The 14548-nt window shown below is 41.2% G+C and overlaps 2 protein-coding genes across 2 annotated transcripts; one reads left to right on the top strand and one right to left on the bottom strand.

The window, feature by feature from the left end:
* Nucleotides 1-214: 214 nt before the first annotated feature.
* Nucleotides 215-1177, top strand: LOC110564868 (olfactory receptor 4F15-like). Its single transcript, XM_021662402.2, has one exon. It carries the CDS (start codon nt 215-217, stop codon nt 1175-1177), a length of 963 nt encoding a protein of 320 aa, XP_021518077.1.
* A 12199-nt stretch (nt 1178-13376) lies between these two features.
* Nucleotides 13377-14315, bottom strand: LOC110564862 (olfactory receptor 4F3/4F16/4F29-like). The gene has a single exon (XM_021662395.2). The coding sequence runs from the start codon at nt 14313-14315 to the stop codon at nt 13377-13379; it is 939 nt and encodes a 312-aa protein (XP_021518070.2).
* Nucleotides 14316-14548: the final 233 nt, after the last annotated feature.

Below are 14548 nucleotides of genomic sequence, written 5' to 3'. Positions count from 1 at the left end.
TTTAGTAGTAGTGGCTAGCTTTGAGAACTACGATGCCTTCTGGAAATTAACTGAACCATGGAGGTGAAAGCTAGTGTACATGTGATGAAGTTTATTTTGCTGTGTATAATGTTAATGCAATAATCACTTCCATAGTTACAGGCTTTCTTTCTCAAAGGCTAACTCTTGTCTAGATAAATTGTTCTCGTTCTCATTCTTCCCTCAGCAGATACGAATGCTAATTCTGACATCCGAAGCAATGTATGGAATGAATCGCTCTGTGGTATCAGAGTTCGTGTTCCTCGGGATCACTAACATATGGGAGGTCCAGCTTTTCCTTTTTTTCTTCACCATGTTGTTCTACTTTGCAAGCATGGTTGGCAACCTTGTTATTGTCCTCACCGTAACCTTGGACGCTCATCTAAACTCCCCCCTGTATTTCTTCTTGGCTAATCTCTCCGTCATTGATATGATATTCTGCTCAATTAATGCTCCTAAGATGATCTGTGACATTTTCAAGAAAAACAAAACCATCTCCTTTTGGGGATGTATAACCCAGATCTTCTTCAGCCATGCAGTTGGGGGCACTGAGATGGTGCTGCTCATTGCCATGGCTTTTGACAGATATGTAGCCATATGTAAGCCTCTGCATTACCTGATCATCATGAACCCCCGGGTGTGTCTGATTTTTTTAGTTATTTCCTGGATCATTGGCCTTATTCACTCAGTGGTGCAGTTAGTGTTTGTGGTAGGCTTGCCTTTCTGTGGTCCTAATACATTGGACAGCTTTTACTGTGACCTCCCTCGACTCCTCCAACTTGCCTGCACAAACACTCAAGATCTTGAGCTCATGGTCACTGTCAATAGTGGACTCATATCTGTGGGCTCCTTTTTCCTACTGGTCATCTCCTATATTTATATCCTGTTCACTGTTTGGAAGCATTCTCCTGGTGGATTGTTTAAGGCCCTTTCTACTCTTTCAGCGCATGTCACTGTGGTCATCTTGTACTTTGGGCCACTGATGTTTTTCTATACATGGCCTTCACCAACATCACACCTTGACAAATACCTTGCTATTTTCGATGCATTTATCACTCCCGTTTTGAATCCAGTCATTTATACCTTCAGGAACAAAGACATGAAAGTAGCCATGGGGCGACTGTGGAGCTATCTTAGGCATTACAGGAAAATGTCATAAATGCTTTGACTGTAGTGCTGGAACTATGGATGTTCATTGCAAAGATGGTCCCATAAAATATCAGAGACAGTCCCAAGATTTACACAATGCTACATGCCCAGAAATCTGCTATTAAACTGAGGCATAGGTTACACTATTAGGAAAGGTGATAATGATTGATACTCTGTACATCAGAGTATTAAGATCAATTTAGTGTCCTTTATCATTTAATATCTTGAAAGTCCAGGATCTAGGGAAATTTCATACCCTAGATCAAAGAATAATATTTTATCAATTTTTTGTAGTAGACAAAGAGATTGCACAGACATGTGATTTTTAATCTGCTCACTACCTCCTTTGACTTTAATTTTCTTTGTTTTATCCTGTTTGCTCTCCATTACTCCAGTCTCTGTGTGTTTCACCTCTTTATCATAGTCCACTGTCTTATGGTCTAAAAAATTATTAGACTTGTGTGTACAATATTAGAATTAAAAGTTAGAGTTGATTGACCAACATCATTTGTTCCAATATCCTTAATTTATAAACGTTAAAAATAACGAATTCATTTTAAATGAGGACTTGATGGAACTTTCCCAGGGGCCTGGGAGTGAGGTGGGGGAAACAGTTATAAATTCATCAGGGAGACCCAGGTTCAAAAAACCCTTGATGCTGCCTACTAGGTCAGTGCCCTTCCATTTTCAGAATTGCTGTGCGTTTGAATCAATGCTCACATTTCACCCTTTCAGGTTTTCTTGCGGAGCTGTACATCTCCCTTCCATCCCTCCCTCCCTGTAAGAGTCATTTTCATTTGACATGAAGTAGTGGTAGTAATATGTTTTAAAATGCCATGAACAACAGATCTGGTATGAAAAGACTTATTTTACAGAGGTGGGAAGAGAGAAAGAGAGAGAGAGACAGAAGAAGAGTGGGAGAGTGTAGGAGAAAAGAGAAAGGAGGATGGGGTGAGGGGATGAGAAGAGAAGAAAAAGCAAGGCAGAGAGGAAGAGAGGGGGGAGGAAGCGAGGAGGGGGGAGGATCCTTTTATCCTCAGGGCCCTGGAAGCAGCAAAAAATGATGACATCATAGGTTGCTAAGCAACCTAGAGGCAGGCTGCCTATATGCTAACACTAACAATAGTCATAACGTCTTCGCTTCCATAGTTTCTTTTGCTCAGGCCCTATGAAAGGTGAATTTTAAACCATTGCTTTGATTATGGGGAAAAGGAAAGCTGTGAACTGAACAGTATTCTCTTGTCTAGAATGGCGTTCTCAGAGCCTCTCAACCAAAATCTACAACACAAGCGTGCATGCAGTCCTCTGTACACTTAAGTAAATGGTCCCCCCCCCCTTAAATTACCAACACTTAGTCATCTTGAAGTTTTTTTGCCACAAGGTAATAACTCTATCTGGTCTTCCTTGGATGAAGAGCAATTTGCTCCATTCCTTTTCTTTGAATTGAAATAACATATGCTGTATATTAAATGACTGTGTATATTGGATTCAATTTCTGAAACTTATTTCATCCAATTTGTCTGTTTCTCTGTCTGTATAAAACTTCTTTAATATTTATTTTTTTTTTATGTATGTGTGTGTGCACACACCATACATGTGCAGATGCCCACAAAGGCAAGAAAAGAAGCTATAGTTACAGACTGCAGTGAGCTGCCTGATATGGGTGCTAGGAACCAAACTCAGGGCCTCCTGCAGAACAGCAAGAGTTCTTAACCTCTGAGCCAACTCTCCAGTCTCAATATATGCCATATTCTCTTGATGATTGTTAACTAATGCTCAGTCTTAGTGCCTCATCTGAAAACGCCAACTTCCTGTGTATATTTTTCCTAATCTCTGCAATGTGTATTTTTTACATTAATTGTACAAAATATACTGATTTTCCCATGATTGATGTGCTGTGGATTAATTGTCTCTTTCTTGGGGCAATGTGATTGGGCTGATGTTCATTCTGTATAAGTCACATAAATAAATCATTATGGCTCTTTCTCTTTTTTTATTTATTTCAATTTCTTCACTTTGTATCCCAGCTGTAGCCTCATCCCACCCACCCTCCCTTTTCTCCTTCTATGCCCCTCCCCTAGTCCAATGATAGGGGAGGTCCTCCTCCCCTTCCATCTAACCCTAGTCTATCAGGTCTCATCAGGACTGGCCTCAATGTCTTCTTCTGTGGCCTGGTAAGGCTGCACCCCCCAGGGGGAGATCATCAAAGAGCCAGCCACTGAGTTCATGTCAGAGATAGCCCCTGCTCCCCTTATTAGGGAACCCACTTGGACACTGAGCTGCCATGGGCTACATCTGAGCAGACGTTCTAGGTTATCTCCACGCATGGTCCTTCGTTGGAGTGTGTAGCCCAGGCTGGCCTCAAATTCATGATCCTCCTGTCTCTGCCTCCTTCAGCAAATCCTACCTGTGTGGCTCTTTTTCAAATCAGTAAATAAAAAATTATGTCAGTCAAGTATGTATAAAAAATTTTGTTTTGTTTAAAACTTGAATAGCTAATTATCTAACATGGTTACTAAAGATTAGAAAGAAGCTTATTAATTGACACTTCCTTCATAGGGTAATGAAGTTATGATAACTTCTCACCGCTTAATTGCTTATGCTTGTGGAGATATGGGAGGCAGAAACTGGCACATCACCCTCCAAGTCCTTTATTAATTTTATTTGAAAAGAAATTTATTACATTTAATATATATATTAAGTGTACATATATATATATATGTGAGTGTTTGTAAGTGTGCATGTATATGGTGAATGTTTGTGGTCAGAGGACAACTTCTGGTATGTGAGCAGCACCAATGGACAAATAAATAAGGAATATGACTGATATTGGCTCTCATGAGCATCATGCCAATGTCATAGGACAAGCTATAGCTAGAGGTCCCTGATTCAAAATACCTAGTGCTTTAATTGTGGTGAATTTGACCATTTGCAAAGAAATTGTAAGGCTAAAATCCTTAGAGCTCAAAATGTCCAGTGTGACCCAGAAATAAACCCACATTCCTACGGGCACTTGACTTTTTACAAAGAAGCCAAAACCATACAAAGAAAAAAAAGCATCTTCAACAAATGGTGCTGGTCTAACTTATCATCCTGCACAAAACTCAAGTCCTCAAGTCCAAGTGGATCAAAGACGTTGACATAAAACCATAGTCCCTAAACCTATTTGAAGACAAAGTGGGGAAAAATCTGGAACTCACTGGCATAGGAGACAACTTCCTGAACAGAACACCAATTGCACAGGCTCTGAGATCAACAAATAATAAATGGGACCTCAGGAAACCGAAAAGCTTCTGTAAGTCAAAGGACACTGTCAATAGAATAAAATGGCAGCCTACAGATTGGGAAAAGATCTTCACCAACCTTACATCAAACAGAGGGCTAATATTCAAAACATATAAAGAACTTAGGAAATTAAATAACAAGATATTTTATATTATTTGTTGAAAGGTGTTGTTTCTTTAATTTCTTTCTCAGCCCTTTTGTTCCTTGTTTAAAGGAGGGCTACTGACTTTTCTGAGTTAATTTTTTATCCAGACACTTTGCTCAAGGTGTTTATCAGACTTAGGAGTTCTCTGGTAGAATCTTGGGCGTCACCTACCTATATTATCATCTCATGCAAACAGCGAGATTTTGACTTCTTCTCTTCCAATTTCTACCCCCTTGATCTCCTTTACCTGTCTTATTGATCTAGCTAGAACTTCAAGTGCTATATTTAAGAGATATGGTAAGAGTGGGCAGCCTTGTCTTCTCCCGGATTTTAGCAGGAACTCTTTAAATTTCTCTCCATTTAACTTGATGTTGGCTTTTGGCTTGCTGTATATTGCCTTTAAAATTGTGGTACATTTACACAATGGAATACTGTTCGGCTATTAAAAACAAGGAAATCATGAAATTTGCGGGCAAATGGATGGAACTAGAAAAGATCATCTTAAGTAAGGTAAGTCAGACCCAGAAAGACACACATGGTATGTGCTCACTTATAAACGGATATTAGACCTATAGTGCAGGATAACCATACTGCAATCCACAGACCCAAAGAAGCTAAGTAACAAGGAGAGCCCAAATGAGGGTGCCAGGATGTCACTCAGAAGGGGAAACAGTAGAAGTGGAGGAAGAGGGAAACTGGGGTAGGTGATGGAATGGGGAGGAATACAAGAATGGGGATCAGATGTGCAGAGAATGGAATGGGAGGTGAGAGGGCTGGGAATAAGAAAGAAAACTGAGGGGGAACATCTCTTTGTCAAGCTGGAGGCCTGTGACAGGGTGGGCTCCTGGGGGGGACGTGAGTGTGACTCTAGCTGAGACTCATAACAGGGGGTATCAGAAAGACTGAAGTGACCACCTCCTAGCCAGGTAAGACTAGTGGAAGGAGGAGAACAACAACAACAAACTGACAAAACCTGTGATCTAAAACCCTGCCTATAAGAAGTTCAGGAATAACAATGGAACAAAGATTGAGGGAAAGTCCAGCCAATAATTGGCCCAACCTGAGACCCACCCAATGGTAGAGAGACAGACCCTGACACTATTAATGATGCTCTGCTTATGCTTGCAAACAGGAGCCTAACTTGACTGTAGTCAGGGAGACTCCAGCCAGCAGCGGATCAGGACAGATGCTGGGACTTGCAGTCAAGCATGGGGTGGAGCTCCAAGGGTCTTGTTGAAGTATTGGGGAAAAGATGGAAGGACCTAGAGGGAACAAGAACCCCACAAGAAGACCAACAGAGACAACTGAGTCCCGTGGGTTCTCACAGAGACTGAGACATTAGCTAAGTAGCATGCATAATCTGGACCTAGGTCCTCAGCACACATGTAGTCGATGGGCTGCTTGGTCTTCATATGGGTTGCCTGGTGAGGTGTCGGGAGGGGTGATTCTAAAAAGGACTCTATTGTCTGCTTTTAGATAACTTCTCCTTGGCAGAGCTACCTTGCCTGGCCTCAGGGAATGAAGATATGTTCAGTCCTAATGTGATTTGGTGTGCTAGGGAAGGCTGATATGGGGGGAGGAGAAGGAAGCTGACCTTTTCTAGGGAGAAAGGGAGAAAGAAAGGGGAAAAGGAGGGGCTGGGAGGAGAGGAGGGAGGGGCACCCTTAGGATGTAAAATAGATTTAAAAAAGAAAATTAATAAAAATTTTTAAAAAGAAATTAAATATCAGCAAATCAAACAATCCAATTTAAAAATGGCGGTTCTAAACTCCAGGCTGATGTGTAGTCTTCCCCTGGTGTGGTCTGTTCTGTGAGAGAATGCCCCCTCTCTTGTGCACTTTTTCTTAATTTCAATTATTAATATTATTAGTATTATTATTACAATTTATTCACTTTGTATCCTGGCTGTGGCCCCTTCCCTCATCTCTCCCAATCCCACCCTTCCTCCCTCTTCTCTTCCTATGTCCCTCCCCTAGTCCTCTGATAGGGGAGGTCCTCTTCCCCTTCTATCTGATCCTAGCCTATCAAGTCTCATCAGAACTGGCTCTATTGTCTTCCTCTGTGGCCTGGCACTGCAGAGACTGATACCCCAACCAAGGACCATGCATGGAGACCTAAAAACCCTGCTCAGATGTAGCCCATAGACTCAGTCTCCAAGTGGGTTCCCTTCTAAGGGGAGCAGAGGATGTCTCCTGCATGAACTCAGTGGTAGGCTCTCTCATCTCTTGCACACTTTTAACCATGCTGTGCTTGGAAGAAGTCATCGCTGGTAGTACAAGCTGAAACTGCTCTGTTGTCCTGGCTCTATGCAGCTTGTGTTGCCATGCTATACTGGGCTGCCGTTACTGCTAAGCCAGGATTCAGGGGGATTGAGTGCCTCTACCCAGTACTTTCTTTCAGGTCAGCTTAGATTCTAAGCCCCAAATAAGATGCACCAAAAATATAACATTGGATTAATAAAGCAATGGTTTTTCCTTAAGAAAAGAAAATTCCTCCAAAAGAATTGACACAGAAGGCTTCTCACAAAATTTCCTATAAGCCCACACCTGTTTGTCTATATCCCCCATTTTTATTCATTATTAGCCAGATAGAGCCAAGTAGTTGTGGTAATGATACTTGCTTTTTTGCCCAACGCTGGAATGCTAGTAAATTTAGGTATGCCCTGGTTACTCGCATGCCTCACTGGGTGCCTGTGCCCATTGATGCCCCTCACGCTATGACTCTCTTCAGACAGAAAAGGGATCTTGGAACTACAGCCACCATTGTTACTACCATCTCTTTGGCGGCTGTTGGAGCTACCACCAGGGCATTAGCCATGAGTCATACTGGGCAGACTGCTCAGACCCTGAATAATCATTTAGCCAATGTAGCTCATGCCTTAGTTGTACATAAAGGAATTAATGCTCAACTAAAAGGAAGCTTGATGGTGTTCAATCAGAGGATTGACCTCTTGCAGGAGCAAATTGATACCCTATGGCAAATCGCTCAACCTGGCTGTCAATGAAAGTATGCTGGACTTTGTGTCACTAGCATACAACATGAGAATTTTTCCTGTGCTGCAAATCTGTCTAAACAATTGTCGAGCTATATTTTAGGTAATTGGACTGGAGAATTCGATACTATGATGGAGCAGCTGAGAGTGGCCATTGTCACAGTAAATTCTACCAGAGTGGACGCAGGACTAGCCACAGGATTATCAACATGGATTGCTGCAGCCATGAATCATCTGAAGGAATGGGCGGGCATGGGAGCGTTAGCAGGCCTTCTGGTGTTGGTCTCCTTGGTTTGCCTGTGGTATATATGCAAGATTAGAGTCTCACAACAGTGTGATGCAGCCATGATCATTCAGGCCTTTACAGCCATTGAAGCAGGACATTCTCCCCAAGCATGGTTGGATACCATAAAAAGCTAAAATGATACGCTCAGGATGCGAGGCTAAGCACTGCACTCAGGGTCAGCCACTTTGGACCCAGAGAAGAGCATGTCTGATTGCATGCGTGTTGATGCCCCAGGTCCCGCCTCTGAGAAAAAGGTATCGGACAGGTCTGATGCTCTTTGGGTGGATGACACCTAAATGAACATCGGTACAAAGTCCCAATTTATTTTTAATATCAGAGATCAGACCTCTACTCTTGCCTGATGCGTCTAAAATAAAAAGGGGGAACTGTAGAGAGCTGCGGAATGCTATGCCTTAAAGATGGAGCTGGTTTCCGCCTTCCACCTTCCCGATGGTGAGTGCTCTCTGTCACGAACAATTCCACATTTGGCTAAGGCTGAGGATCTGGCTTGCTTCCATGTATGTGGACCTATCTGCATTGCCCACGTGGCACGCCTGGGTTGGCTACCCAGAGGCTATTTATGCTGTGGGCTGGCTTTCCCCAGGGTCCGAGGATTGTTCAAGGTTCCTGAATAAACTGCATTGAAAAAAAAAAAAAAAGACCATGATTTATTTTATAAGCCTAAATTACTGGAGCAGGGCAGATAGCAACCCTCTAAGCTATTTTGTTATCTCTAAGCTACACATCCCAAGTTACTTGCCAATATGTTGTCCTGTCTCGGCTCTTCTATTCCATCAATCTGTCCTCATGGCTACATGCTCATTGCCCACCCTGCTTCATGGTAACTTTTTTTCTCCTCTTTCCTCTCTGAGACCCCAAGCCCAGGAACCTAAGCCCCACCTACCTCTCTTCTGCCCAGTAACAGGCTTCAACATCTTTATTAACCAACTGGGGATAAATAGGGAACATTCCTTACATCACATGGATACAGGAGATGATTCGACATTTATAATGATGCCCAGGGCAGGGCATCATGGCACCAAATCCATGACCAGGGCACTGGAATCAACATCTGAAAACACGGTGCACAAGACTCTCTTCCAACACAAAGAATTTTTTTGAAAAATGACTAAAAGGCCACGGAGATGGCTCAGCAGGTTCAGGCACTTGATGCCATACTAGAAGACCTGAGTTCATCCTGACTTCAATCTCTGGGTTCCAGTGGTGACAGGGGAGACCTGACCCCAAAAGTTGTCCTCTGACTACCAACATTCACCATGTCACATGCGCACTTACATACACTAACATATGTATAATAAATGTAATAAATTTCTTTTAAAATAAAAATAATAAAAGACTTGGAGACAACAAATGAGATACCTAATTTTGCACATCTAACAAATTCAATCCCAATTCTTTATTTTTCTTTTTTCCTTTTTTTTTGTTTTGTTTTGTTTTTAAGGTTCATTTATTTTAGAGAAATTTTAATATTTTTAATTAAATGTTTATTTTTTATATTAGTTATAGTTTATTCACTTTGTATTCCAACTGTAATCCCTACCTCATTCCCTCCCAATCTCACCCTCCCTCCCTCATCTACTCCCTGCCCCTCTCTAAGTCCACTGATGGGGAGGTCCTCCCCCCTTCCATCTGATCCTAGCTTATCAGGTCTCTTCAGGACTGGCTGCAATGTCCTCCTCTGTGGCCTAGCAAGGCTGTTCCTCCCTCGGGGGAGGAACAAAGAGCCAGCCATTGAGTTTATGTCAGAAATAGTCCCTGTTCCCATAGTTAGGGAAACTACTTGGATACTGAGTTGCCATGGGTTACATCTGGGCAGGGGTTCTAGGTTATATTCATGCATGGTCCTTGGTTGGAGAATCAGTCTCAGAAAAGACCCCTGTGCCCAGATATATTTGGTCCTTGTGGAGCTCCTTCCCTCTCCAGGTCATAATAACTCCCCCTTCTTTCATATGATTCCCAGCACTCTGCACAAGGTTTGGTTATAAGTCTCAACCTCTGATTTGATACACTGCTAGGTAGAGTCTTTCAGGGGCCCTCTGTGGTAGGCTCCTGTCCTGTTACTTGTTTTTGCCTATTTCCAATGTCCATCCCATTTGTCTTTCTAAGTGAAGATTGATCATCTTACCCCAGATCCTCTTTCTTGTTTATCTTCTTTAGGTGTACATATTTTAGTATCTTTATCCTATCATATAGGTCTAGTATCCACTTATAAGTGAGAATATACCACATGTGTCTTTCTGCTTCTGGGATACCTCACTCATAATGATCTCTTCTAGATCCCAACGATTTGCCTGCAAAGTTCATGATTTCCTTGTTTTTAACCAATCTCAATTCTTGCAATCATTTTTTGATTGATTTTTTTTAAGATTTGTTTACTTTTCAGTGCCCTCCCTTGGGTCCTCCTTGTTACTTAGCTTCTTTAGGTCTGTGGATTGTAGTATGGTTATCTTGTACTATAGGTCTAATATCCACTTATAAGTGAGTACATACCAATGTGAGTCTTTTGAGGTTGGGTTACCTCACTTAGGATGATCTTTTCTAGTTCCATCCTTTTGCCTGCAAATTTCGTGATTAGTTTTTGATAGCTGAGTGGTATTCTATTGTGTAAATGTACAATAATTTCTGTATCCATTCCCTGGTTGAGGAACATCTAGGCTGTTTCCAGTTTTTGGCTATTACAAACAAAACTGCTACAAACATAGTTGAGCAAATGTCAACTATGCATGGTATGTATGGTGTACATACATCATAGATGTATGGTGAACACATCATAGATGATTGTGTTCCAACATGTGGTTACTGAGAATTGAACTCAGGACCTCTGGAAGAACAGCCAGTGCTCTTAATCACTGAGCCATCTCTCCAGCCCTTGCAATCATTTTTTTAAGTAAGTGAATAAAATAAGTATTTGAAAGAAATGCCAGAAGTTTTATGTGATGTCAACATGATTCCTCAAATAAACCTGTGATTCTAGCAGTAATTTCTCAGATAGTATCTGTTTTGATTTAGTGATATAAATATATGAGATCCACAATATATGACTTCTAATCTCACTAACTCAGACTTTTTAACCTCTTCACACATAAAGTTTAGCATCCTTCATGAAGGAGGGGTTGAAATGTATTAAACTCCCTTTTGACTTAAATCATTGTTTCTCAACCTGTGGTTTGCAACCCCTTCAGCAAGCCTATATCTCCAAAAATATTTACATTAGGATTCATAATGGTACCAAAATTATACTTATGAAGTAGCAATGACAATAATTTTATGGTTGGGGGTCACCACAACATAAAGAGCTGTATTAAAGGGTCACAGCATTAAGAAGGTTGAGAACCACTGACCTAGACACACAGCAGTTTCTGTCATGCCTCTGCCTTCCATGTGTTGGCATTATAGGCATGAAGCATCATACACAGCTCTTCAGTGGTTCACTTCAGTATGCTAGAATAAATTATCAAAGTGATCAACTTACATAATTATACAAATAGAAATTAGTTAATAAAAATACATTGAATACATATTACATTCTACATTTTGTGACAGAAAATTTAGAAAAGTGTTTATAATGTGCAGTCTGACCATAAAAAGGAACATGAATCCTTTATACTTGGATATTCTATTGCTGTTGTCCTAGGCTGCCCTTCAGAGATTGAAGGTAAGTCTTTATTGCTGAAGATGTCATACATGTTTGACACAAGACTCAGAAGAACTGGATCTAACCTGACAACTTCCTTTCTGTATTCTACCTTTCATAGTGCCCGAGGTGATAGGCAAGCTGCCAAATGAGGGGAAACAACCAATGATCCTAATCAGCTGTGATACCTATTAACTATAGCAATGAACAGCATGTTGAGATATCCCTAAAGATGCACTCATGTCTTGGAAATAACCAGCAGCTGTCTAACTGGACTAAAAGCCCACTCAAAAGGAGGGAAACCATATCAGGTGCTATAAAACCTATTCAACCATACAGGGCTACTGAGGTCATCTTAGATCTTAGAGAAGAGCCTACAACTACCACTTTACGAGGCCTATCATAATTCCTTACTGCACTCTAAAACATGTCCTTATATCCACAGTTAAGTGTATCAAAGAAGCTTCTCTTTTCAGTCGATGGAGACCATTAAAGAAGGCCACAACTGGTCATAATGCAAAGAACAATTAATTTTGGAGTGCGCAGCTCCAGTGGGTGCATCTACAACACAGCTTCTGCACCCAAGGCTCAGAGAACATCACAGAAGAGAGGGTGGAAAGATGGCAAGAACCAGAGGAACAGGAAGTCTGCTGTGAGACTGTGTCTCTTAGAAATGACAGGTAAATTATAGCCATGCATTCAGGGACAAGCACATGGAAGTTGTAAGTTTAGCACCATCCTTGTTCCTTACCAGATCTCTTTCGTCCTAAGCCGCTGCCCCGACACTGCTGGAACACAGTTTATAAAGGGAGTGAAGTGATTTTAAGGCTTAATCTGTATTTACCATAAACACTGGCTGATATACAAAAGAAGCTGTAAAGCAATAATTCCATTTCAGGATGGTATTATGGTAAACATAAAAAAATAATAATTTTAAGGACTGGATGTGGTGGCATACACCTTTCACTGCAGCATTCAGGAGGCAAAGATAGGTGGATCTCTGAGTTTGGGGACAGCCTGGTCTACACAGTGAACTCCAGGACAGCCAGAGGTGTGAAAAGAGACCCTTTCTCAAAAATTTTTAAAAAAATGGTAATTTTAAGATCATTACATGTTTACCTTTTCTTATGCACGGGCAATATACATTGAAGAGTAAGTCATACACTATTGCTTGAGCATCCCCCATGCTCATTGGTTTTCTCATCTATCACAGCTGCATCCACAATGTCTTACCCAGAGTCTCAAATTTTAAAAAGTCAGGAAAATGGATTCAACCAATTGTATATAAAGTTATGCTTATACATACATACATACATACACACACACAAACACACACATATATATCAATAGTAAGCAAAGAAAACGATGTTATTGGCTAGACATGATGAAAGGAGTTTGAAAAGAAGGGCACTTGGGAGGGGCGAGAGGAAGGAAAAGGAGGGGAAAAGTGATGTAATTCTATTTCAGTGAAAAACATATTTTCTAAAAATTTGTAATAATTGCAAATTTTCTCATATTTTCAGAAAAGTTTTTATTGTGCACAAAAATCTAAAAAGAAAAGTGCTTTCTCCAAGCGTATAATGGTATCATGTAACAGAGCAGTCAGAACCCTCTTTATCAAGGAGAGGGTAGAAAAATAAAGAGTTTCACACTAATACATTTTATTCTAACACATTGCATAAGAAAGAATACATCTTCTGTGGTTTTGAGCAGCAAGTACATCAAGAAAATCTTGTGTGCTGTTAATTTGTCTAGTGAATAAAACCTGTACGAGCTGCCCGTCTTTAGATTATTGTCTGTAACTTGGGGAATGTTAAAGACACTTGTCTTTGTTGATGCCACACTCTTAAAACAGCTTCTGGGAACTCAGCATTTGGCTGAGTATCCTCTTCATTGCTACCTTCATCTCTTTGTTCCTAAAAGTATAGATTATAGGGTTCAGAAATGGGGTGATTATCACATCAAAAATGGCAAGGAATTTATCTACAGGCACTGTGAGAAAAGGCCATGAATACACAAAAATGCATGGACCAAAAAATAATACTACCACTGTGACATGAGCTGACAATGTAGAGAGAGCCTTCAATGAGCCTCCAGGAGAATGCTGCCAAACAGTGACCAGGATAAAGGCATAGGAGATCATCAAGATGAAAAATGTTCCTAGAGAGATGAAGCCGCTGTTGGCAGTGACCATGAGATCCAGCCTGTATGTCACTGTGCAGGCAAGCTTAATAAACCGGGGAAGATCACAGTAAAAGCTGTCCACTTCTCTGTGGCCACAGAACTGCAGGTTTGTGACAAACACAATTTGGATCAGTGAATGTGTGACTCCGATAGTCCAGGTCAAAACTAAGAATAAAATGCATGTCCTGCGGTTCATGATGGTCAAGTAGTGAAGGGGCTTACAGATAGCGATGTAACGGTCATAGGCCATGACTATGAGCAGCACCATCTCTGTCCCTCCAGTAACATGAATGAAGAACATCTGAGCAATGCAGCCTTGAAGGGAGATGACTTTTCTCTCCTTTAAAAGATCAGAAATCATCTTGGGAACTGTAACGGAGGAAACCCACATGTCAATAAAGGAGAGGTTGGCTAGCAGGAAGTACATGGGAGAGTGCAAATGGGGGTCAGAGATCACTGTGAGTACAACTAAGAAATTTCCTAAAATGCCTGCCAAATAGAACACAGAGAATATGAGGAAGAGGACAAGGCATATCTCCAAAGAACTGCCAAATCCCAACAGCACAATCTCAGACACCACTGAATGATTTTCTTTCCCCATGGTCTCTGTTGTTACTGGCTCCAGATTTTCCTGAAAGAACAGGAGAATAAGAAGGCAGAATTACTTCATTGATCAGTCAGGGTGTCATCAGAGCCACACGACCTCTAGGAAGTAAAAACTGAGGGGGCTGTTATGGCAAGTTGACCTCACACTAACATAGCAGCTCACTCAGCAATCTTTAACTTCGTAGGCTTTAATGATGCATCTTGAAGTCTACAACAAAGGCAGAAAAG

This window comes from Meriones unguiculatus, chromosome 18, assembly GCF_030254825.1.
Source record: "Meriones unguiculatus strain TT.TT164.6M chromosome 18, Bangor_MerUng_6.1, whole genome shotgun sequence".
Classification (NCBI taxonomy): domain Eukaryota; kingdom Metazoa; phylum Chordata; class Mammalia; order Rodentia; family Muridae; genus Meriones; species Meriones unguiculatus.
Note: the sequence above shows the minus strand (reverse complement) of the source record. Positions and strands in the feature narration are given on the sequence as shown.

Excerpts from the sequence above, each read along its gene's own strand:
- LOC110564868 (XM_021662402.2), top strand. The coding sequence starts at position 215 with ATGCTAATTCTGACATCCGAAGCAATGTATGGAATGAATCGCTCTGTG.
- LOC110564862 (XM_021662395.2), bottom strand. The coding sequence starts at position 14,315 with ATGGGGAAAGAAAATCATTCAGTGGTGTCTGAGATTGTGCTGTTGGGA.